General features: G+C 39.8%; 1 protein-coding gene across 3 annotated transcripts in view; it reads right to left on the bottom strand.

Annotated features, from left to right (window-relative positions):
* The window catches only part of nhsl2 (NHS-like 2), a 67,425-nt gene that overhangs the window by 11,572 nt on the left and 29,598 nt on the right, over positions 1-26,255 (bottom strand). For 2 of the 3 annotated variants that reach the window (XM_077229481.1, XM_077229482.1), the window contains exon 2: positions 946-1,098. In XM_077229481.1, coding sequence (XP_077085596.1) covers positions 946-1,098 — 153 coding nt within the window. Of the gene's footprint in view, positions 1-945; positions 1,099-15,315; positions 15,513-26,255 lie in introns of those variants that run through there. The other variant, XM_077229483.1, reaches the window with a different exon arrangement.

Genomic DNA, 26,255 nt, shown 5'->3' with positions numbered 1-26,255 from the left:
CATCTTTGATTCTCTCTCTCTGTACGATGTAGGACCACCGTTTAGGACCCACGACCGCAGAAATCACCACGATTGGTCATCTTTAGTCTAGGACAGCCCAAAATCGTACAATGTGTACCAGGCATAAGGAAGATATTCTGTCAGGCCATAACCACCATAGACATTGAGGGGGAGATGTTTCCCTCAATATTCAGATTATATTCAGACATTTAAGTTGCTTAGACATTGACTATTCGATGAAGTCAATCAACGGGTTTCTTAGTCTTTAACTTTTCTTGCTCCCCTCAGTCTTCACATTTGGCTACATCCTTGAATGGCAGACAGACATATGCAATGGCAAATTGCTGTTTATGCACACAGCAGTGCCACACATTCATAAACACTGACCACCCACTCACTGTTGTTTAAGCAACAGCTGCCCAGTTGATCTGATTTTAAACCAGAATAGCATCTCATACCTCACAGAAACATATTAATAGCTGACATCAAACAAGAAAGAGATAAAAGAGGGAAATTCAACCATGTACAGTCACACACACACACAGCGACAGGAGTCAAGAGCATTGACATATTCATTCAGCGAACGAAAAAGCCAAAAGAGAAAGGGAGACTGTGTGTATTCTCTACAAATGGAAATGAATCTAATGGATCATAAGGAAGGACGAAGTATGAGTCAGAAATAGAGGGGGAATGATGGGAGACGAGGGGAGAGAAAACATGAGGATGCTCGGAGGAAAAGAAAAACAAATAGTGCCTCTCTTACACGCACTGGGAAACACAGAATGGGAATGGATGTGGAAGATATTGGCAAACAGCACGCATGCAAGGAAAAGCAAAACACACACCCACAAAAACAAAACGAAAACACACAGGCAGATCCAGGCAGGCAGGGACGATCGTGGCACCGTAACACACAGACGAAGCGCCTGCAGCTGACTCTCTTACCTTGAAGCAGACTCTGTAGGTTCAGCTGAGCCTCCTGGTGCAGTTCCTGCACACACTCCGGCCTACTCCACGAGCCGAACACATTCACATGCTGTTGCCATGACGATTGGAAGTGGGCCGTTCGTTTGCTCTCCGAGTCCAAGTTGGTGGCGGCTGGCAGAGAGAGAGACAGAGGGAGGGGAGAAGAACAAGAGATACAGATAGAAGGAGGAAGTGAGGGCAAGAGAAAGGGAGAGAGAGAGAGATGCGGAAAGGAGGGAGGGGAGAAAAAAGATACATAAATAAAAACTGATACAATTTGCATATCTTTTTATATATTTGCCTACTACGGCAGCAGAGAGGTGGAGACATCCAACGAATCAACTGAACACTAGATTTGCGATCCTGTAATCATGACAATTAATTCATTACAAACCTAATATGTTTTTCTGTCTGACAAATTATACTGGAGACCCAACAGAAAGAGCATGCATTGATAGAGCGAACAATGTTTTTTCTCTTTTGGTTACTGGTAGTGCAGCAGCATCTGTAGACTTAAGGCCCGTTCACACCAAGGATGATAACTATAATGATAACAATAAATTACTAATAATTGTTCTAATTCTATGAGAATAGGGAAGTCCACACTCCACACCACAACTAACACAGAGGAATGATATCGTTGGAATCATTTTTTAGAAATTTTTTTTTTTCAACTGATCAACGATTAAAGCATTGTCAGTTAATCAGAATCCACTGACTTTAAAGAACTCAAGCTTTTAATAATAAACTGAACATTATCGTCTTTTGTTGTGGATGCTAATGCAGTTATCGTTATAGTTATCTGACCAGAGTTAGATTTGACTGCTTAGAATAATTTGTTTACATATTATAGACTGCTGAAATATCTAGTTCAGTCATGAATCTCTTACCACATGGCAAATGCTGATTGGCCTCTGCTAACCCTGCAGCCAATAAGATTGCTTGCTCAACATTTAAATAGAATGGTTTATTGTTTACTGTAATGGCGCTTTTCCACTGCATGGTACGGCTCACTTTTGGGGGATTTTCCCCTGTGTATGGTACCTAGTACCTCAAGCATGGCCCTGCGGTCCTCGAGGGCCACTGTCCTGCAGAGTTTAGCTCCAACCCTAATTAAACACACCTGAACAAGCTAACCAATGTTTTCAGGATTACTAAAAAATAATTTTTGTCAGGGTTGGAGCTAAACTCTGCAGGACAGTGGCCCTCAAGGACCGGAGTTGCCCATCCATTTTAGTACCACCTCGGTTAAGGTTCCAAGCAAGCCGTACCAATACTAAAATGTGATGTGTAAACACTGCAGATCACTGATTGGTCGGAGAGGATCGTCACTACCAGCATCATTGGATTTGCATAGTTTGGATTTGGCGCAACCATAACGATCAGTCTATAATCCCACACACTTTGAAGCGGTACTAAACTGCAGTGGAAAAACAAACCGAGCCAAAGTAAAGCGAACCGAGCCGTACCGAGCCATACCATGCAGTGGAAAAGCACCACTAGCTAGTCCTGCAGCGTGCCATCAGAGTTCCTCTGAAACCCTCCACCTCCCCAGCTCCACCTGCCTATCTGCAACAGGATTTATGTATGTCTATTTAAGCAGCAGCATATTTTACATGCTCACAGCAGCATGTCTACGTACTTGCTCTGAAGCAGCAGCGTAGCAGAACTAGTCTGTAAAGACCATAATACATTAACATGTCATATTCAATAACATGCTATTTGAATTGTGAAACTTATTTTGGTAAACAAAAAAGAATCAGAATACGAGATTACATTGTGACTAATAGACATGTCACACAGTAGGTTTTTATTGGAATGGTGAGGGCAAAATGATTCATACATTTTTTATACTTTCATAATTCTGCATACTAACAACACATCTTTATTTAAAGCTTACTGCCAGAGAGTAGAGAGATAGAAAGACACGGATGAAAAAGGACGCTCACTCATCTCCCGAGAGGTTAACTGAGCACACTTAATTACAACTTCAGCACTAGTTCTCCAAGAGGAAATTAATATGCTATTTTTTCCTCTTACGCAACTCTGACTGATCTTCAAAGCATAAAGATTGATGGAATTCAAAGCAAAGTCAACATGTTGAGGATCAGGACAAACAGAAGGGGCTATATACACACACAAAAAAATGGTGTATAAACAATTTTCACTCAGAAATGGCTAGAAAACCTCACAATGAATTAGAAAGAAATAGCAAGAAAAACATTCTATTAAAACATAAAAAATATTGTATAAAGACTGAAATAGTGTTTTCTTGTAAAACATACTCCAATAATGTTTTTTAATGTTGTTGTTGTTGTTTTAATTTACATAGATTTTTATTTATTTATGACTGTGTAGGAATGAGAAAATAAGACAGTTAGCCTGGGCTGATGTTCTAGAAGTCATTCACGGTAAGTCTTCTGTCTGGATCAGACACAATACTTTTAAGATACAAAGTATTGTATCTAGCAACATGTAGGTTGCTCAGCCAACCTACATGTACATTTGATTTTGGGCTATCAGTAAAATACAATCAGTCCACAGAAAAACAAAACAAGAAAAAAAAAACTGAATCCTAATTACTTCCGTAGTGGAGCAACCGCAGTAAGATTAAGGAAACAATCTCATGTTAAAGGTGTAAAATCTTTCCATGTTTCCATTTCCTGCTGCAGCATCTGAACTCCCCTGTACTCAGTCACATGCATGCTACGCTAAATTAGCCCAATGTTCTCACCTTCATTAGCAGATGATTAACGTGCATGAGCTGAATCTTTGAACTACAGGACATTAAACATGGCATGATGTTTCTACATGACGACTCTAATGACAGAAGCTATTTTTTTTTGAGAACCTACTTGGCTTTTTCACATGCAGAAATAGCACGTCATGCAGGCCATAATGATCACGCTGTGTTGATTCAAAGCATATTGTGTATATTTTGGTTATACTAGGCCTGCTTCCAGAAACTCTAAATAATGTATTTGTTTCTTGTGTCTGTTTGCTCTTCTAAGTGGCATATTCAGCTAAAAGAAGACGGCCAAGAGAAACAAAGAGAAACGACCAGGCTGCTGCTGTTACTCACTTCAACATTTACAGGCATTTTGTCTCAACTCTTCTCATTGAGCAGAATGTATCCGGAGGATATTTGTCAGACTTGACTGCTGGTACAACATCACATATACAGCACATAAAGTGCCGAAAGTTGAGAAGACTTTGTAACTAAAGCCTTACAAACCCAGAGGAGAAAAACATCCTCAGTAATCTCACATACAGTATGCCTTCATCTAGGGTTTCAGAAGAGATCTCAACAATGTCTCAAACTGTGCTCAGATCTGCCACATTTAGCTGCAGAAAAAATACTTTAAAATAGTTCAGGGTGAACTTAAATAGTTTTCATCAAATTCTTCAGCTCTATACTTTTAATATGTGTCTACAATATCTACAATATATGTATTTTAATATATGTCTAATGGTATTTTACAAAATTAATATTTCAATAAGACATAAATCTCCTGAGGGATAGGTGTAAACATTTATACTATAATTAAAGGGATAGTTCACCCAAGAGTGAGGGGAATTAAAATAAATGTTCATAGTGTTTATAATGTGGCAAAAGTTTTGTTTTATTTACTGGTATTTTATATTATCCTTACGCCTGGTTTCACAGACAGGGCTTAGATTAAGCCAGGATTAGGTTTTAGTTCAATTAAGACATTTAAGTAGCTTTTATAAACGTGCCTTAGAAAAAAAAACATTACTGGTGTGCATCTTGAGACAAAATAAAGATGCTTTCAGTTAAAACAGCTCAAACATGCATTTTAGTCTGGGACTAGCTTAAGCCTCGTCTGTGAAACAGGCCATTCATGTAATAATAACGTGACTTGTTCACCGATGCGACTCAACCTCGTGTTGTTCCAAACCCATAAGTATTTAATTAATCGTCGAAGGCCCTTTTTATCAGATGTTCTCATGATTTTAACCCAAGCTTGACTAGGCTCTTTATTACACACGTCTTTAGAAACATGATGATAGAAGTGTGCACATATCCAATATGAGTAAAGAAGAATACACTTGTAAAAGGGTGTTTGTGTCCCTCACCAACCCATATTGGCTTGCACAATTTTCTCACATACACGCAGGAATCAAATTGTGTTTTTGCTCTGTGATTGTACAGAGTGTGCTGCCAAAAGCAATTACTCTCACAGGATAATTGTAGTGGCATGAATCCCAATCCAAACTCTCTCTCTACCTTCACCCAATCTTTCCCTCTTTTCTTTCACTGATGTGTGAGATTGAAGCCTTTCCACACCGTCAAGCAGGACTAGAGCCCTTGATGGTTTTTTTACTGGGTGCACATTGAAAATGTACATAGCAGCACCGAACGTGAGGCGATAGTGATCTAAAAATGTCCGACGGAGTTAAGGGAAGGTTCATGACAACATCACCACCACACCTGGACAAGCACCAATAAGAAGCTGTGAAACACTGCAGTGAATGAAGGTGATTTACACCAGCAGATGGTGTGTACGAGACAAAACCAATCTCAGTCTTCAAAGTGATTGTATAAAACAGACGCTCAATTAATTAAATCGATCAGTAAATGATGAAAACACTAACATCCGCTCTCAGCTGCCACATCTGCACAGAAACAGTCGGCTGAGGTTTGGAAACTACGATGCAAGTGTGAAATCAACGCATAAAGCATAAGCCAGGCTCACATCCTACAGTACATGGACACAGCTCATATTTATGGAAATGTGTCTATCTGTTGTCTTTCTCTCCAAGGTAACTGTATCTACAGTGTGATGGAGGAGCTGTGAGCACTGACAGAGTAAAAAATTCTTATATTGGATCTTTATATCTTTCTATATTTGAAGACAAAGCTCTTTTTTCTTTCCTTTGTTGATCCATTTTCTCTTGAAATAGGAAGATGGGCAAGACATATCAAAGCTACACTTGACAGCTTGTACCTGGGACGAATGAAATTAAGAAACTTGCAAAATGAATTTCAGCCACTTTCAGTTCACATAACTGATGACACACAAACAAACCATAATTTGCTACTTGTTACTGCTAAATAAGGCAGGTGGTATTTACATTTTAAAGGGAGAGACATTTTTATACTAGAGAGTGATCTATTGAGCAAAAATGTACAAGTCATCAAATTTTCTGTCTGTGTAACCAGAGGAGAAAGCGGTCATTCACACAGAAGTAAAATTAAAACAAACACACACACACACACACACACACACACACACACACACACACACACACACACACACACACACACACACACACACACACACACACACACACACACAGTGAAAGTGAAATTGCAGTGAAATCAAAAAAATGCATTCTGTTTGTATGGCCCCAAAGACTTAAAATTTCAAATACTTATATCTGATAAATCATTATAAAGTGATTTAACAACTTTTTTCATGCTATACAACAGGGTGTAACAAAATTACACTAGCGTATAGATTAGCTCAAAGCCCATATGTCCTGGTCATAGATGCAAAGAAGTAGAATAGAATAGAACAGAATAGAATAGAATAGAATAAAATAAATGGATGGATGGATGGATGTAGAATAGATAGGGATGGATGAATGGATGCAGAATAGAATAGGATGGATGGATGGATGGATGTAGAATAGAATTGGATAGATGGATGTAGAATAGAATAGGATAGATGGATAGATAGATGGATGTACAAGAGAATATGATGAATGGATGGATGTAGAAGAGAATGGGATGGATGGATGTACAAGAGATTGGAATGGATGGATGGATGATTGATGTAGAAGAGAATAGGATGGATGGGTGGATGGATGGATGGATGTAGAAGAGAATAGGATGGATGGGTGGATGGATGTAGAAGAGAATAGGATGGATGGATGGATGTAGAAGAGAATAGAATGGATGGATGTAGAAGAGAATAGGATGGATAGATGGATGGATGGGTGGATGGACGGATGTAGAAGAGAATAGGATGGATGGGTGGATGGATGGATGGATGTAGAAGAGAATAGGATGGATGGATGTAGAAGAGAATAGGATGGATAGATGGATGGATGGGTGGATGGACGGATGTAGAAGAGAATAGGATGGATAGATGGATGGATGGATGGATGGGTGGATGGATGGATGTAGAAGAGAATAGGATGGATGGGTGGATGGATGTAGAAGAGAATAGGGTGGATAGATGGATGGATGTAGAAGAGAATAGAATGGATGGATGTAGAAGAGAATAGGATGGATAGATGGATGGATGGGTGGATGGACGGATGTAGAAGAGAATAGGATGGATAGATGGATGGATGGATGGATGGGTGGATGGATGGATGTAGAAGAGAATAGGATGGATGGGTGGATGGATGTAGAAGAGAATAGGATGGATGGATGGATGTAGAATAGAATAGGATGGATGGATGTAGAAGAGAATAGGATGGATGGATGGATGGATGTAGAAGAGAATAGGGTGGATAGATGGATGGATGTAGAAGAGAATAGGATGGATAGATGGATGGATGGATGGGTGGATGGATGGATGTAGAAGAGAATAGAATGGATGGATGTAGAAGAGAATAGGATGGACGGATGGATGGATGTAGAAGAGAATAGGGTGGATAGATGGATGGATGTAGAAGAGAATAGGATGGATAGATGGATGGATGGATGGATGGGTGGATGGATGGATGTAGAAGAGAATAGAATGGATGGATGTAGAAGAGAATAGGATGGATAGATGGATGGATGGGTGGATGGACGGATGTAGAAGAGAATAGGATGGATAGATGGATGGATGGGTGGATGGATGGATGTAGAAGAGAATAGGATGGATGGGTGGATGGATGTAGAAGAGAATAGGATGGATGGATGGATGTAGAATAGAATAGGATGGATGGATGTAGAAGAGAATAGGATGGATGGATGTAGAAGAGAATAGGATGGATGGATGGATGTAGAAGAGAATAGGGTGGATAGATGGATGGATGTAGAAGAGAATAGGATGGATGGATGTAGAAGAGAATAGGATGGATGGATGGATGGATGGAGAACTTGATGGATGGACTCTACTCTCACACACAATAGAGGCATTATTTTTCTCATGGCCACAATCTCACCACACGAGTTAGCACACACAGGTTCCATGACACCTCCTCCATTCCACATGTTTTCCACAGAAACATGGCACTGAGTGTTGTGAGGCTGTGATGTGTTTGCATATGCTGCAGTGTTGCTCCCAGCAGTGCTGACTGTAGTGACTGCCGCTTCCTCTGCACTGCTTCACCCCTCCCCGTCTGTTTCCTCCGGTGCCAGTGAGCGTGTGTGAACGACAAGTGCTGAAAGACAGACTATTAGTGAAAGTGTGTCTATGTGTCAGTATGTCTGATAAACAAACATGCACAAGCTCCAAAGAGGAAGTGTGCGGAGGAAAGGAAATGTGACCACTGGCCCTCTGGAGTTTATCTTTCCCTGGTCCTCCTCTCATCCTCTCCAATACTCTATCCCTCATATACCCTTCGGCCTTATCCATCTACTCATGTTCCTCTGAACATAAAGAGTACAAACTATGTTGCAGATGAGCCCAAATGTGGTGACATTATTCATAAGAGTAAAGATTAGACAGGCATCACAAAACACTTTGACAAGAGGTTACAGCACTGATCGGAAAAGCTGTTTTTCTATGTTTATTGATAGAATAAAATGCAGTGATTCATTTTTATTAGGCCTGACCTTTATTCAAAATGACACATGGCTGCAGTACATTTGTGCACAACAAAGAAACAGAATATGAATATAATGATTGTTTTTAAACATTTTTCTAATATAATATAATGAAAGTTGACAGTCAATCAGAATTCACCCAACTTTAAAGAGCTAAAGCATTTAAAGTGGCAGATGACAACTGCAGCATACGCTTATTATAAAAAAGAAGCTTTTCGTCCATTGGTGTGGCCACTAAAATAGTTATCATTGTAGTTACCGTTATCAGTGTGCGCAAGCCTTTACTGCATAAACTGTACCTACCTTTATTTCTGCATTTTAAAAGTACACTATGGAAACTTTGGGTGGGTAAAATTTAACAAAATTTAAAAAGTTCTATTTTTTATTAAGTGTTTAAAACGGTCGGACTCACTGTGTCAGGGGTCTGTCACTTCTGCCTAGTCTATTTCTTGGTTTTGTGACAGAGCCCTGACACTCCTGTTTTGTCTTGTCTGTGTGCCTTGTTTCATGTACTTTCATGTCATGTTTTGTGTGAACACGTGGCTTATGAGTGTTCTCATTGGCTGCGTGTTCATGTCTCATTTTGTGTGAGCACCTGGCTTGTGATTTGTTTTACTGGCCATGTGCTTGTGTTTTTTGTCATGTTTGGTGTGAGCACATGGCTTGTTATGTTTCCTTGTGCCATGTGCTCTCCTGTTGATTGTCTAGCCCCTCCCATCTTGTAACCTGATTGATTAATTTGCCCAACCTGTCCTCCTTCGTTACCTCCTTTGTTTGTTCTCCCTATTTATTCTCCTTGTGTCCTGTGCTGTTTCGTCGTCGTATGTTCGCTCATTTCACCACCATCACCTGACACACTGTGGTAAGCCTACAATTAATGACTGATTTTGGATCGGTTGGATTTTATGGGAAATTTCAGGTTTACATCTTTTGTCTTTTTGTGTTTATCATGTTTGTAAACAGGAAAAAGAATGTCCAGCTACTATGGCAACTTGCTCAACCAACATCTTTATAACACATCTTGTTGGACTTTATCATTGCTAGCAATGATCACCAAATTTATCCATGCAGAAAAGCAGTGTTGAAGCACAACTGATGTTTGTTTTGTTTTTTTAAAGTAACTTGCAATTTTATGTTTCAACCACAGATGGCAATAGAGAGGTCAAAGTCCCAAAGAGCACTTTCTAGCCGCCTGGAATAAAAGAAAATATTTGGTCACATTTTATATTAGGTGTCTTTAACTACTATGTACTTACATAGTACTTACTTATAAAAAAAATAAGTGTTAGGTACAATGTACTTTTTTCATACTGTAAAACACTTGCAATTTCTGCACTTGAGGTGGGATAGAGTTAAGGTTAGGGACAGGTTTCGTAATTTGGTTGGGTTTACGGGTTGGTTAACCTATAAGGGAAGGGCCATTATAGATGCGATGACAAAAAATAATTAAGCTGTAATTATATTGAGGTATTTTTTCAATGTAAACACATGTATGTACACAATAAATGTATTGTTTCAAATGATTAATTTAAATGTTAGTACATAGTAGTTAAACACACTTCATAATATCAAATATTTTAGGTCAAAATAAGTAATTACACCCTTCACCCTCAAATCAGTTCTGAAAGCCACACATCCCTAACAGCACTTGAATGAAACACACATGAACAGTACGTCAGTAAACACTGAAAGCATGGTTGGCAAATACACTGTCCCATATGATTTCCATGCAGAGTTTGGTTCTAAATGCCTTCACCTTGTAAATAGCCTAAGTAGCAGAATCAGATCACACATGCACTTAAAGTGGGATAATGTTTTTCTCACAGGTCCTCTTCTCAGGGTAAATACATGCTAAACCAAGATGAGAAAATCACTTTAAGGAAAAGGCTGTGTCACTAACAGTAAAAATATTTTAAAAAACAGACAGTACCAGCTCTGACAGCCTGTGTGAAGGAAGTGGGATATAATCTAAGAAAGCAGATAGCAGGATGAAGCAGATATGCGTATGTATACAAGCTGACAAAATGTTTGAAATTCCCGACAGAAAATCCACCGGTCTGAAGCAGAGAGTTAGTGTCCATGCATGAGTGGGCTAGAAATGACTCAATCAAAAGGAAAGGCAAGAGACATATTCCCCCTGAAAAACAGAATGAGCTCATGCTACAAATGCTGTGAACCTTTGTCCAATTTCCGCTTTTATACGTGTTAGGTGGTGGCTGATGGGGATTAATGTTGTACAGAGTCATACTGTGGTGTCAGAGCCAAAGCCTGATCTGCTGCTTATAGCAGTTAGCACCATTATAACTCTCATTTGGTGAAGCTTTTAAATTATGTCCAAACAAGGAATGAATCACACTGGCTACCAGCATTTCTGCTAAGAAAACTATGGTTCATTCTGGTGCAACCAGTAGTTAATGTCAACAACACAAAGAAATGTGAACTCATGAGAAATCAGTAGTTTGCATTACACGAAAGACATGTTTAATTTCATTCCGGCTCTTATAAGGGAATCAGTCAGGGTTGTAGACTAGAAGTCTAATTGACGTTTTGATTGTTGTGATTGGCTAAGGTGACCTCTATTTTCCGTCCCTTGCTTTGTTGACACAAAAATCTAGTACAATCCAACAGGAAAGCTTTATTATGATGTCATTTGTTGACCTGGTTTATTTTGGCTCTGGGTCCTGTAGTATCCACTCAACCTGACTTCAAACTGGACAAAAAATCCCAGGCTTCTTTGAGCTTTCACAGGCACAACATTTAAGCACTTTCTCATTTACAGTAGGATCTGGCATGCTGCACTTGCTCAAAAAGCCCTCGTTATACCTGTGTGAATAAGCATTCAGAGGACTCAAATTGCGTGTGTACGTGTGTGTTTGCGTGCGTGTGTGTACTCTCAGAAAACCTTTAGGGGTAAAACAACTTGTCACTGGAGCTGCAAGGAATGTTGTACCTTATCTACCCTAAAAGGTTCATAGGAGAAAGGTTCACCCCATTCTGTGTTTCAGGGTACTGCTCCAGTGGCAAGCCGTTGTACCCCGCCTAAAGGTACAATGTTTGCACATTTTTTTCTGACACAGTACATGTCACACTTGGGTCTATAATAAACTCTATAGCAAAAGAGCTGTCAGATGCAGCTTGAAGAAAGCTCAAAACATAGAAGCATCTAAAATAATCTTTTAATATCTTGTTCATGCAAAAATGCAAGAGTATTTAAAAAATCTGCTGGGGGACAAAAACAAACTGAAATAAATAAAATGGTCCTGCTACATTACAACGGAGTGGTGCAGGGGTAACGTCAAAACCTGGAAGACGAATTCATCACTGGTTCCCTTGAGATTTTCCTATTGCGTTTTTATAATGGGTCCGTGGTAAACATAACTTGACAATACCTGAATGTTTTGCTCTACAGAGTAAACTTCACACACTCACACCACAAACGTTCTTATCTAGTTACTTATTACAAAAATTTTAAAAAAAATAAACATTCGATATGGTTGTGTGTAACGTTGTACAGCAAAACATTCAAATATCGTCCAATTATGTTTACCACAGACTTTATTTTACTCATAAATTGAAAAACCCCATTATAAAACCCCATAGGAAAATCTCAAGGGAACCAGTGTGGAATTAGCACCACTGATACAAAGTAAGAAAACATTCTGCCGTTCAAGACTTAACAAATCTGGGGTTTAAAATTATACTTTCTGGGAAAATAAAGATAAAGGTGCACTTGGCATACCATAAAATGCACACATACACATATTGAAATATTATTAAATTGAGGTAAGTTAATGACAAGCTGACTGTACGTTTTTCCTCTTATTACACAGCTACTTACCAAATAAATACATAGTAATTGAGTTTAAATAATTTCATTACATGAGAAGAAAGAGACCGCAGAGTGAAATGAGAGACATGAAACTAGCACAACTATGTAGGAAGACTGTTGCCTGGGACAACAGTTAATTAACGGTCAGTTTAACAGTCATTATACAAAAATATTCAACCTCAGTACGCCTCAACTGACTAATTAAAATAAAGTATTTCAGCGAGCCATGTAATAACCATTGCTAATACTTAGACATACAGTTTATACACACAATAAAGAAGAATAGAAACCAATGCTCTTTAGATAACTTCCAGGATCTATTGTCCCAACAACAGTACTGACAGGAAAGTGCACTTCATCCACTTCCTGTCACAGCTAGCACACAGACTCTGTGATGAAAAGAGATCTGTGAAGGTGTAGATGAATGAGAGTAACAGGAGAAGTAGATATAGAGGGAGTGAGCTGTCAGTTCGTTCCTCAGGGAAGGACTTGCATGGACCTGAACACAGAGGTCAAAGACAGGCAAAAGTCTGGAGGACGCAGCTCTAATGTGCTGACAACAGGATTTAGGCATCTAGAGTTAGTCCAACATAAAAGAACAAGTTCTGCCCTTACACTAACCTACTGAGACATAAATAAATGACAGCTTGGTAAAGGGTAAAGCTAGAAGGGACTTCTTCAGACTGAGCTTCTTACTGTATATAGATAGAGCAACATTGCTTATTTATGACTGTTTCCAATTATTATAATGATTAGAGGGATAGTTTGCCTGAAACTGAAAATTCTGTCATCAATTACTGACCATCATGTTCTTCATACCTTCTGTTCATCATTGAAACACAAATACTATTTTTTAACATTCTCTCATGTTTGTCCATTAAAGTCCACACAACCAAATGTTTCATGCTTCAAAAAAGCAACCGATTTCCGAAAGTCTTTTGAAAGCAATCGAAGTCTTTTGAAGAGACAAGATCACTTTATATGATGAACAGATTTAATTTAGGCTTAATTCATATTCAAACATTGATCAACACACTCCAGAACAAACTGGTCCTCTGTGTCAAGCAGATGCATTAAATAAGTTTTTGTACCTCTTTAGCAACCACCAAATGGTGCCATTGATTGGCAGACCCAATATTTAAAAAAACTAAAAACTGAAAGAAAAGTTGAAAAGTGTGATTAACACCAGTTAAAATGATGAAATTGTTTGCCTATATCTTTAGAACTGGTACTGTAGTTTTTGTATACGTTTGAGTTGTGATTTTATTAAGTATTTATCTTTTCTATACCTCTATTCCTAATGAAAAAACGAGTATCATTTATAAACTTGTGGCTGCTCAAATATTGTTCATCTCCTCCAGCCTCTAGCACGGTATACAGGCTCGAGAAGGAGAGAAGGTGCAATGAAAGACAGAAATGGAAAGATCACGTGCAAGACAAGGTGCAAAGCAAAGTGTGAAAAGTCACAAATAAAGACTGTTTTTGTGAAAGTGTAGAGAGAGAGAGAGAGAGAGAGAGAGAGAGAGAGAGAGAGAGAGAGAGAGAGAGAGAGAGAGATTGTGCTTGTAAGCAGCTGGCTTTTGCTGGAATGTATCTGTCAGTGGCAAGATCAATAGATGACTGATAAAGACAGAGGTTTGGCAGAAGTCTGAACGCACACTGGAAAACACAAGCACAACACACACACATATACAGACACAGTAGTTGAGCTCTCACTTCAGCTCTCTCTTCTCATGCATTTAGACTGTCAGTCAGGCTGTGTGGCCGCCTGGACTCAAAGACTTCATTTAGAAACTCGTTTGCATAAAAAATTCTATGAGGCTTAATTTTCTCTCCCATTCATTCTACATGCATAATTAGCCAGTGAGCTCTGGAAGATCCTTCCGTGTGTGTGTGTGTGTGTGTGTGTGTGTGTGTGTGTGTGTGTGTGTGTGTGTGTGTGTGTGTGTGTGTGTGTGTGTGTGTGTGTGTGTGTGTGTGTGTGTGTGTGTGTGTGTGTGTGTGTGTGTGCGCACACGTGCGTGCACACGTGCGTGTAATGTTTGAGCAGAGAAACTGCTAGTTGTCATGAATATGTGTTCACTAATTTCTGCATGTTTGCGGGTCTGTATTCAAAACTGGCATTGTGTGTGTCTGTGTAAAATACAGTGAGTGAGTGTGTAATGTTATTATTCCGCATTTGCAGGACTAAGCAGGAATTCAGTGCTGAAATATGAACCCAAGGGAGAGTGAAAACTGGAATGGCAAATGGGCACCAGCTCCATGTCTTGAGCTTCAGCATGTTTTGTATGTGTGTGAGACTGTTATGAATCTCTGTGACCCAGGATCACTTTCACAGAGGTGTGTTATGATTCCATGACCAAGGTGTGCTTCACACACACATACAATGGAACACAAAACAGTACATTCACATGCAGCTTATTCCATTAAATTTGTCAACCAAAACATACTGTTTTTAAGTGATCAACAGTGCAGACTCACAGTTTACACTCTCAAACTCATTATTAAATATGAGATTACAACCTTTGCAACACAAATGCTAACGGTGTAAGCGCACAAATCCTGCTTCAGGAGAGAAGATGATCTCCTATCTCAAAGAAACCCTCTGACAGACGTCCTCCTGCATTACTGTCTGACCTCCCTGTCGCTCTATAGAGAGTCTTTATACTTCCAGCAGTCACGGTGGGTCTCTGAGTTTAAACTATTTAAGAAATTATCCTATTAAGCGCTCTGTGTCAGTCATGGCTCTACAAAGAACATACAGAAAACACAGGATCGCTAACCCTACCTGTTTTTCCTCGGAAGACATCTAGCCTCTCCATAATGACATCCATAGAAGGAAGGAGAGTTAGAGAAAGAAGTGGTCTAGTGGCATAGACCTCTAGAGTTACCAAAATGTGAGTTGGGAGTGAGTGAGGGAGGAAGGGAAGGCGAGAGAGAGGCAGGATACATGAGCACTCAGTGTTTTAGGTCGTCCCCCTCCCCACTCTATTGTCAACGCAGCACTGTTTTCTCCTTCCCATGCTTACGAGTGCCTTCCTGTCCTGCTGGAGGTGACAGGCAAACAGCCAATGAGACGCCTGGAAACGCTCACAGGCAATCACAGCCGCTATAAAGCCAACAAAGTCCAACAACACTGAACATTAACTAACTACTCAAGCAAAACAGTGACCAGGGTCCAAAATTAGCACTCGCCAAGTGACAAATAGGCTTTGGGGAGTTTGTTGCCTGGATAGTAATTTTATATTAAGAAATGCAACATCATATATAACCATATGCATAAACAAACATCTGCTGTGGCACATCCGTCTTCTAAGGACAAAACGTAAATAAGATTTCTAAAATATATATATTGTTCAAGCAAGAATGCATTAAATTGATCAAAAGTGGTAGTGAAAACTATTTATATATATATATATATATATATATATATATATATATCTCTAATATATTTTAAATAAATTCCATTCTTTTGTACTTTCTATTTATCTAAGAATGTTCATCTAAGAATTCGGGTTCGGGTCATTTCCCATCGGCATGCATGACATTGGGGAGTGAATTTTAGACCCTGAACACAATATTATGATTTAAGATTGACAAAATAAAAGGGTTGTATGGTGAAAAAAATCCTATATTATTATCAAATAAATACAGACACAACACAAATGCTTATAAATAAATAACAAATAGCCTACACAATACGACATTGAAAGTTTCAGTATAGGACTGCAGCGCTATCTGACCAACTGTTGTGTTTATGTGTCTAAGCAGCTTGTGACACGCAAGGTCAAAAACACATGGATTAGGTCCTCTATCTCACATACACAAAACACAATTATTCACAACAGATTCAACTGTGTTTTTGTACAAAACAATCAGATCCGATAAACCAGCGGTGAGAAAAACACTCTTTCAACTACGGCACATGCTGTACTGCTCTAATACAGGTTTCAGTGTGTGGATGTGCATAACTCACAAGTATTTTCACACACTTCTGTTAAAAACACCAGATGCGTCTGCTTAAATGTTGAGAATTTCGGTTTATATATAGATGATCCTTTATGTTGTTTTATGAGGTAAAGTGAACTAAGACGTCTCAGGGGTTGACACAGGAACACTGACGCAGTGTGGGAAAAAAACACACACACACACACACACACTTATAAAGGCAGCATCAAACAGGCTTTCAATTGACTGGCAATACCACCTGTCCGTTGCCATGACAACAACTGCCCAGTCTCACACAGACACAGTAACACACAGCTCTCTCTCTCTATCTGTTCATGTCAGGGTACGGCCCTTCTCTGAGAGCATGACGTCAGCGTAGGAGAAAAAGTATGAATGAAAACAATGTGTGTATAGAAAGCAACGTGTGTACAGAGCACTGTGAACTCCAGACATTACACAAACACACGCATACCGTATATCGCCAGTCATTTGCAGTTGAATATTTGAGCACTACAACTGCGCGAGACCGTCAATAACTTTGATCTCAGACAACAGACTGCACACTGAGAGTCAGAGGCATGAATCAGAAATAATAACCAGAATTATAATAGAAATTCACAATGAGGAGAATCGCTTCCACATTAAAGATTCTGAACCGTCCAAATATACTGTGTAGTGGAAACTGGATCCAGAATCAGAACCTTCCCGTGATTCAGATTCAGAACCTTCCAGTACGCTGAAAAAGCGAGCACTTTATAGCAGACACTGGATCCAGAATCAGAATTTGAAACAGACTTGCTTTATTCTGATCACTATGGAAGCTTATTTTGCCACATACGAGTTATAAAGTCATAATTGCGATATATAATCTTGCAATTGCGTGTTAAAAAGTTTATATCTCGCAATTCTGACTTTTTTTCTTAGAATTTTGACTACTTTGCACAATTGCAAGTTTATATCTATAAGAATTCTGACTTTATAACTGGCAATTTTAATAAAATGTGAGCTGAAAAAAAACTAAATAAATACACTGATAATGAAATATGAATTAGAAACCATCTAAGCAAGATTAAAAAAGCCAACACTGCAAGACAAAAAGATGTATACTTGATTCTGCTCCTTAAATATCCCATGAAGGCGTCTTGTTTTAAGCCCCATAAACACTGTTTGTCTATGTCTAGGATGTTCTTGAGAGAGCGTGATAGTGTTAAAGACATATTTGCTTGTACCAATATAGTGTGCATGCGCGTGTCCTCTCTAATTCACAGATAAGAGAATGAGTGACAGCTCCACATCTCCACACTCTCCAGCTCCCTCTCATCTCCACGTCCTGATCGTCTTCTCGAACTGCCATTACTCCTCATCTGTCTTAAACCTCTCTCCTCCCGATCCATTTACCACCACCCCTTTCCCCTCTCATCTTTTATTTTGTCCTCCATTCTCTCTGATCCTCTCTGAATCCGGCTGTCCTCTGTGTCTGTGTGGGGCTACACAGTTCTCAAGGCTTGCCACTTGATCCTTTCCTTTTCTCTCTTTTTTTTGGATAAAGGGACGAAAGCGTAAGAGGTTTCAAAAAGCTCACAGTGGTAACGAGAGGGCGAACAGTGGTTTCAAACCCTACGGTGACCCTGACTTACAGCAGCAACACTGATTAATCACATGAAACCAGTCACAGACACTGATATCCTCTCACATGCACACACACACAATGACATGCACAACACCTGAAGCGACAGTCAAATAAATCTGTGGAGAGTGCATGTGCGAGAATGCGCGTGTGAGCAAATCTGTGCACACATCTAGTTGTGACACAGGTACGTGCGTGTGCGCTTTACCTGTTGCCCCCTTGGTTTTATGCCTCCCTTTTGCCCGGCGTTGGGAATTGCCCATAGTTCCGTGTTTCCTGTCCCAAAACATCACCTCATCCCAAGGTTGAAGCCACACAGATTGACAATGACTGAGAGTGTGTTGGTGCGTCTATGTGCGTGAGCACGGCAGCGCAAGCATGTGCGTGTGCCCGCCTGACACGGAGCAGTCAGCGAGACTGAGTCAGTTTGTTTGCGTGAACATGAGTGTGTGAGGGTGCGTGTGTATGTGTGTAAGTGTGAGAGAGAGAAAGAGAGCATGCGTCCCATCCAGTTCCATTCCAGCCAGTCAGAGTTCAGGCTCTGCGTTCATTTCATTGAGAGCCAGGGAAGGCTGAACGGATGGATGTAGGGAATGCCGAAACGAGGAGAGGGATGGAGAGGGAGAGAGAGAAAGAGGGAGGGTGTAGATAGAGGAGGGAGGTGGATGCTTTATCACCACTGAGTGATTCTGAGGAGAGGTGGAGACGCTGCAGTTGGAGAGGAAAAGAGAAGCACAGAGAGAGTGGGGCGAAAGAACATGAACAACATTTTCACATGCTACACATGTGACCATCACCAAACCATTCTATCAGTCTTATGCAAAAGATTTCATCCAAAAATAAAAATGCTGCCATCATTTATTCACCCTTTACGAGCTTAATGACTTTCCTCTGTGGAACACGAAAGGATATATTTCAAATAAACTGTTCTCGGGCCATAAAGATGTCTGTGTTTTTTGTGCATATAATGAAAGTCAGTGGGGTTCAGTGTTTTTTTGTTGTTGTTGTTTTTTCATTGTAGCCTATGGACAAAAACAGTTCTTCAATTCAATATTTTCTCAATTCAAAATCTCAACTCCTTGTTTACAAAATGTAAACTATATTATTCAACAGCTCTATATATAGACTTGGATATATAATATATCCAACTTGATCAACATACGGTACATACAGTGCATACATCGATATCCAAATACATACAGTACACTCCTGTTAAGAGATATATAGCAAATCTCAACTCTTAATTGCTTGTATCATCGCAAAAGGAAATAATCTGCTAAACATTAACATCATGATTTTTCTGAGAAGCTGCTTTGAAACTATGAATGCGTATTGTGCAAAGCGTTGTATAAATACATCTGCCTTGATTTGACTTTTGTCAGGAAAACTGTTTGATAATTGTGCAAAATAATGTGTAAATGAAAATGTTAAATAAAACAACATTTGAGTGAGGGATCCTTTACTAGAGAAGAGAAAATATCACTAGTTATTAATAAAAACAATTGAGAACCGTGATAGAAAAACGGAAGTAACAACAGATTTTTTCTTCTGTATCAAGATGTAGGCTATATATTTGAGTAAAACGGATAACGAAAAGAAAAAAAAATGTAGAATGGGGACTTGGTTCTATCAACTGGTTGTTGATTGGATGGAGACGAATCTGAATGTGAGTTTGCAGTGGATTGTAAGAAAAGGGCGGGGTTTAAGCAGACTAAATGACTGGATATGTGCAGCATCACCTGAAAGAAGTCTTTGTCTATTTAAAACATTTTAAATCAAAATTACAAGGTCAAACAAAATGGATGAATCGTTCACAATAAGATCTATAAAACTGTGTTTAGAAAAAAGAGGGCGAATTTCCATTTCATGGCAACTTTAAATTTGTTTTCATTTTTCATGTGTTATATTTCACCATTCTGTGTTGATTTAATGGTCACTGCTTTCGCAACACTCTAGCACAGTCATGCCAATGAAGACAGAGAGAGAGTGTGTGAGATGAGGGTGGGAATGATAGAGAGAAGGATGAGCAAAGATGCGGCAAACAGGGAGAGAGTGAGGGAAAAGAGAGGGAGAGAGAGATGAGAATCACAAGAGGTAGAGAGCTGGAGAGGAATATTGAGAGGAGGAGAGGTGGAGCGAGAGAAAGGAGAAGCTGTAAGAAAAAACAGACTCTATAAGGTGAGAAAGGCAGATAGAGAGTAAGAGAGACTCATGGTGCGAAGGTGTTGTAAGGCGACGGCCGAATCTCACCGACAAAAACAAACACACAGGTTATGATATGTGTGTTAAAAAATGTGTGATTCGTGGAGGAAGGATGCTTCCCAAGGACAGATGACTGTCACTTTATCCTGAAAAGGAGGAGATGGGAAATGAGGGAAAGAGTAATAAATAGCGGAGGATAATAAACGAGTGTAAAATCCGGTTATGAGCCTAGGCTGCGTGTGAGAGCAGCTTGCCGTCCGAGCTGCTGACTGGCTGCACACACACGCACACACACACACACACGCACTGCAGTGGAGAGGGCAGGTCCCTCCCTCTACTGCAGACTGGAGGTTTAGCATTCAAATCGACAACACTGTTCTCCATTATCAATTCATCACAGACATCTGTCTGGTAAACATCACATGCCCCGCCCCTTCACACACACACACACACACACACACACACACACACACACACACACACACACACACACACACACACACACACACACACACACACACACACACGCTCACACAGAGGTCACATCCACAAATATGTACACTCACCTGCTCACACAGACCAACAGATGCAGTGAGATCAATACAGGCTCTCATGCATTCATACTTGCGCAGTTTTTACACACACATATGCAACTGCCTTCTTGCAAAATAGATATAAGACCAGAAGGAGTGAGTTTATCTATGAGAATAATTCCATATGAAGCTTAAAACCCGGCAACAGAATATTTATAAAAACAGCAGACATGGCATAGAAGAGGTCTACACACACGTCTCTCTCTCTCTCTCTCTCTCTCTCTCTCACACACACACACTGGACGCAGCACAACAATGATTAATCAGCAGAGCACACACTCAAGTGACCACAGCCTGCTTGGTGCATGTTGATAATACACACACAAACACAGGTTCACTATCTTTGTGGGGACTCTCCATAGACGTAAAGTTTTTTTAAACTGTATATTCTCTCCCCTTACACTAACCTTACCCTTAAACCTACCCATCCCACAAAACTTTCAGCATTTTAACATTTTCAGAAAAAACTCATTCTGTTTAATTTATAAGCTTGTTTCCTCATGGGGACCTCAATTTAGGTCCCCGCAGTGACACGAGTCCCCATAAGTCTGTGTGCAATGCATAGAAAACCATGTACACACGTACACACAGGTTTGTTTCATATTAGTGAGGACATCTCATAGACGTCCATTGTTTATAAATCAGGTTAAATAATATTTTTATTCTCCTAACACCTACCCCTAAGCCTAACCCTCACAGAAACCATTGAAATTTAAACATGATATGGGTGATTTTAAAATAGTTAGCATGTAAAATGTCCTCACAAGTTGGTTATCATGATATTTCATTATATTAGTAGGAGATTTGGCCCTCAAAACCATAGCCAAACCTGTACACACACTCACAAACACACACACACACACACACACACACACACACACACACACACACACACACACACACACACACACACACACACACACACACACAGGTAGTTAGCATGTCTAGCAGTGTGGCATTCCAAGGCCAGTCCACTGCACCAACAGACGCCAACCAACACGGACGATCATCAGATTATCACAGTATGTCACTTCTCAGACATTCAACATGACATCAACATGTATAATCAGCTAAACCAAGTGACAACCAACGCCAACAGATGCAATGTAACACTGATCCGACAAAACCCAACAAAGTGTCTTTTGCTGTCGGTCTGCATCTGTAGGTGCAGTTTGAATTGGTCTCTATACTTCATTTAAATCTAATTTAAATTGAAAAAAATATATATTTAGAGGTCAAAGTCATTTGTCATTCACAACACCTAAAACATTCAGTTTCCCTTACACATCCATATTAAATTTAACCTTAACCACGCCAATATACACACACACACACAAAGTTCTTTCTATGTTTTTCCACACAATAAAACCACAATTTCTAATACATTTCCACTGGAGTGGATTCAAATGTCTTTTAGCTCTCTCCCAGACACAGACCAGGTTAACTCTTTCACCTCAAATACCACGTCAACTTTTCCAGGACCCTCTGCAGTGATCAAACAGTCTTCCTTTAAAAACAGGAGGGAGAGGAAGGAAGGGGCAGAGGAAGTGCTCAGGCAAAGACTGGCTCAGTTGTTGAGCACTTTGCACAGGGCAACCTGAGGTCAAACACACACACTGACAATAACATTACCTGAGTAAACACACACTGCTCCATTACACACAAAAGACTTTTCATGAACTATTCATGCACATTCATATGCACTCATGAATACTTATGTGGCTGTTATATACAGTGGGGTCCAAAAGAATGACACCACATTGAAAATCTGTGAATCTAATTTAAGCCTGGAATTTAACAGGATGTTTTGCGATTTTGAAACATCTAAAACTAAGAAACGTTGAAAAATTAATAATATACCCACACATTTCTGGAGAACTTATCAAATAATCGAATCACAAAGTCATAGATCATGTGACTTTGTACATACGGTCTGATTGAAGAGCAAGATGCTTTTTGGATAATCTCAAAATCATATTAGAGAACATGATCATCAGGTTTGACACAAACTTGTGGAGGTAATGCAGTTTGAGTGCTGCTGCCATTAAAGCAAAATAGAGACAAACCAAATACTGAAGTATTTATTCTGTTTGATATTGTACAGAAAACATGGTTTTACCCAGCTAACAAAATGTTTTGCTAACTTTCCCATTAAGTAATGCAAAAGTTATTTGGAAATGTTCCCTGAACATTTAAAGCTTGGTTATAGGAACATTAGGGGAACACTCCATTTTATAATTCTGCAAACATGAGATTGTTACTTTTTAATGATCTCTAAACATTATGAAACAAGTAGAAACAAATGTTAGACGAACACCCAACTAAAATGTTTAGGGGGAAAAAAAATCCATGAATAATGAATAAATAATGTTTTTGTGCTGACATTTTGAAAACATTATTAAAGACCAGATAACTTTAAACAAACGTTTTAACATCACTGGAATAATGTTTGTTCATAACTTGGAGAGAACCTTGCCAGAGCGTTAGCCAAAGTTCTGAGAACGTTCCCTGTTAAGACAAATTCATACTGCACCGACATACGCCGACCAATGCAGACAATCACCAGATTACAGGAAGTCACTTCTCAGACATTCCACGACCAGACAAGAGCCGATTCGGCATGTTTCATTGGCGAAAACAAGCTTTGACAGAAGCCAACAGACACCAAGGGGTAGTAACACACTGATCTCACACTGACAAAATCCGACAAAGTATCTGTTACCGTATGTCGGCATCTGTCGTTGCAGTGTGAATTGACCTTTAGCTGCGTGAGGCCTGTTCCAAGAGGAATATTCAGTACGAAAATTCAGTGCGATAAACATTTTAAATCAAATGAATGGCTGCGTCTGTACAGACCAACACTAACATTCATATGCAGCTAATGTCACATTGACTGTTTTTATAGAGCTGTTTAAGTGTCAGGGAGTAGCAGAGAAAAAATCTAGAACCGGCTACTTGAAAACTGAAGGTGCTCTAAGCGATGTCGGGTGACGTCACTTCTTGTTGATGTTTAAAGTATTGTCAAACAAAATGGAGGCTAGCTAGACTCCTCATCCGCGCACTAACCCCCCAAACCCTTCTTGTCAGTTATTGGCTGGAACAGTTTGTTATGTTTCGTGGTGCGGGTTAGCCCAGTTTGTTTTTGTTGCCGTTTTTGGAGCCTGGGGGTGTCTGCAGAGACCGCGTTTTTTTACAGTGAGTTCAGGGGACAGGCCGATAGCGGAAAGTGAGGTGATGTTTGCTGTTTGTGACAAAAAAAATGTTGGCCTAAAAAACGTGCGACATCGCTTAGAGCACATTAACTGAAACATCACACAAAATCACGGTTTCACATCTCACTGATGACAGCACTCGCTCGCTGTTCTTTTCACCCCATTATATCAAATGAAAACAGATGAATTTTTGCATCCAGATGATATGCAAATGAGCAAGATTTTAATGAGGGTCAAAATCATCTGATATCAAATATGTTTGAAGTAACAAAGGCTCACAATCACCTAAAATCTGTCCAGGGCTGAATCTGCTACTATTGCTTTTCATGTCTAACTGGACATGTGCTTATATAAGAGGAGAGAAAAGAAGACTTGAGATCTCATACAGGCACGGAGAAACAGTAAGGACGATTAGAGCTTGTACAGTAACAGCTGTCTGACTGCTGACTGACTGAGCTGAAAGTGACAGCTGGCTTCACAGCTGCACTGATCCTATTGTTTTTCAATGGACAGGAGAGAAAGTGTGAGATGAGATCAGTGCCGCTCCGCTGTCATCTCTTCGTGTCCTTTTCTCAGACCACACACATTCAAGAGTGACCCCTGTGAAATTCACACTTTTACAATAACAGAAAACTAAAGCTATCCGAAATATTTAATAAAAACGACTAAAACAAACAAGAATGAAAACTGAATATATAAAAATAAAAGCTAACTCACAACAGATCATCTGCTGAATATCTCTTCCACTGAGCTTTTTCCTGTCACATTGTCCCTCTAAACTCTGTAATCACCTGCTGTAGTGTTTTGTTTTTTTAAGGAGTTAATAAAAATCAGTTAAGAATGATAAAAGCGTCCCCTGGGGTCCATCAGTGGATTATGCATGGCTTCACACTTCCTCTTTGGAATGTGAACAGCTAGTCGCGTCTAAAGCCTGCAGGTGTTTGCGAGCACCTCATCCTTCAGATGACAAGAGCTAACCAAATCAGGTCTATTTACACCACAGAACAAATAAACTACTGTCTTACCATATCTAGATTTGTGACTTTCCTCACATAAACACGGTGCTGGAAGCAGAGAGTGAAAAACACTGTTTCATAAACCCAGGAAACAGAACAAAGGGGATAAATCGGGTTTTACGGTACCTTAGTGCACATCCAGAGTGTGTTCAGATCAGTGCTGCCAATCCACAATATCATTCAGCTCCAATCCTCTAGTTCTTGTTGTACAACATGAAATCAGATGTCCTACTGTCACTGAGATGTGCGTGTATGTGTACGTCTGTCCATGATTTATCATCGAGAGGCTGAATCTAGAGCACTGGACATCTGGCCGCAGATTGAGATTTGGAATAATTGGCTGTGGATTAATAATCCGACTCGACTGCTGGCGGCATATAGAAGAGGAAGAACATGGCAGATTACAACCCCAAACTGTCCATCCACCCGCTGGATTACACACACACCCCAACAGCGCTTCAGCTGCACTTCTCCAAATTCTCCTCTGTGCTCTCGACAATCGTCTAGATAGAAAACCATTCTTTAGTGCCTTAATCTCATTTCAATCAATTCATTTCATTTGATTATTCCATGGGGTTGTCTTTTTTAAACTCCTCCATGCAGCGCTGGATTAGGGGATTGTAATTCCAGCTAAACTGCTCAGTTTATTTGAATGAGAAGGAGGAGTGTGTTCTGCATGCAGAGCAGGGGAGGTTTAAAGGGACATCAGGTTTGTCGTTCAGCTCACGCTATGATAGGATGGAGAAAGTGGGGTAGAGCGGCTCAAACGCTACATTAAAAGTCTCTGTACAAACGAGGACAGCTGTCCTGCTGCCAGAGACGGAAGCACAGGAGGATTTGCTTCATGCATGCAAAAACTACTGACAGCGGAAGGAGACACAGAGCTTGATAGAAGATCAAATCTTATCTTTGAAAGGTGGAAATATGGGTTCTGACTCATGTCTGTGAAGCTCAAAATGGTGGAACACAGAACAATTAATTTATAAAGCTGATTCTTGGGCATGAATTGGTGGAATTCATACAGATGGTTCTGGAAAAGTGAAAGTGAAGTGAAAGTCACACGTGATGCCAAGTATGCTAACCTATACTTGGAATTTGACCTCTGCATTTAACCCATCCAAGTAAGTGCA

The sequence above is a fragment of the Siphateles boraxobius genome, unplaced genomic scaffold, assembly GCF_051911475.1.
Source record: "Siphateles boraxobius isolate OS27281-9 unplaced genomic scaffold, OSU_SipBor_1 130, whole genome shotgun sequence".
Classification (NCBI taxonomy): domain Eukaryota; kingdom Metazoa; phylum Chordata; class Actinopteri; order Cypriniformes; family Leuciscidae; genus Siphateles; species Siphateles boraxobius.
The sequence above is the reverse complement of the archived record's forward strand: the minus strand, read 5'-3'. Positions and strand labels throughout refer to the sequence as shown.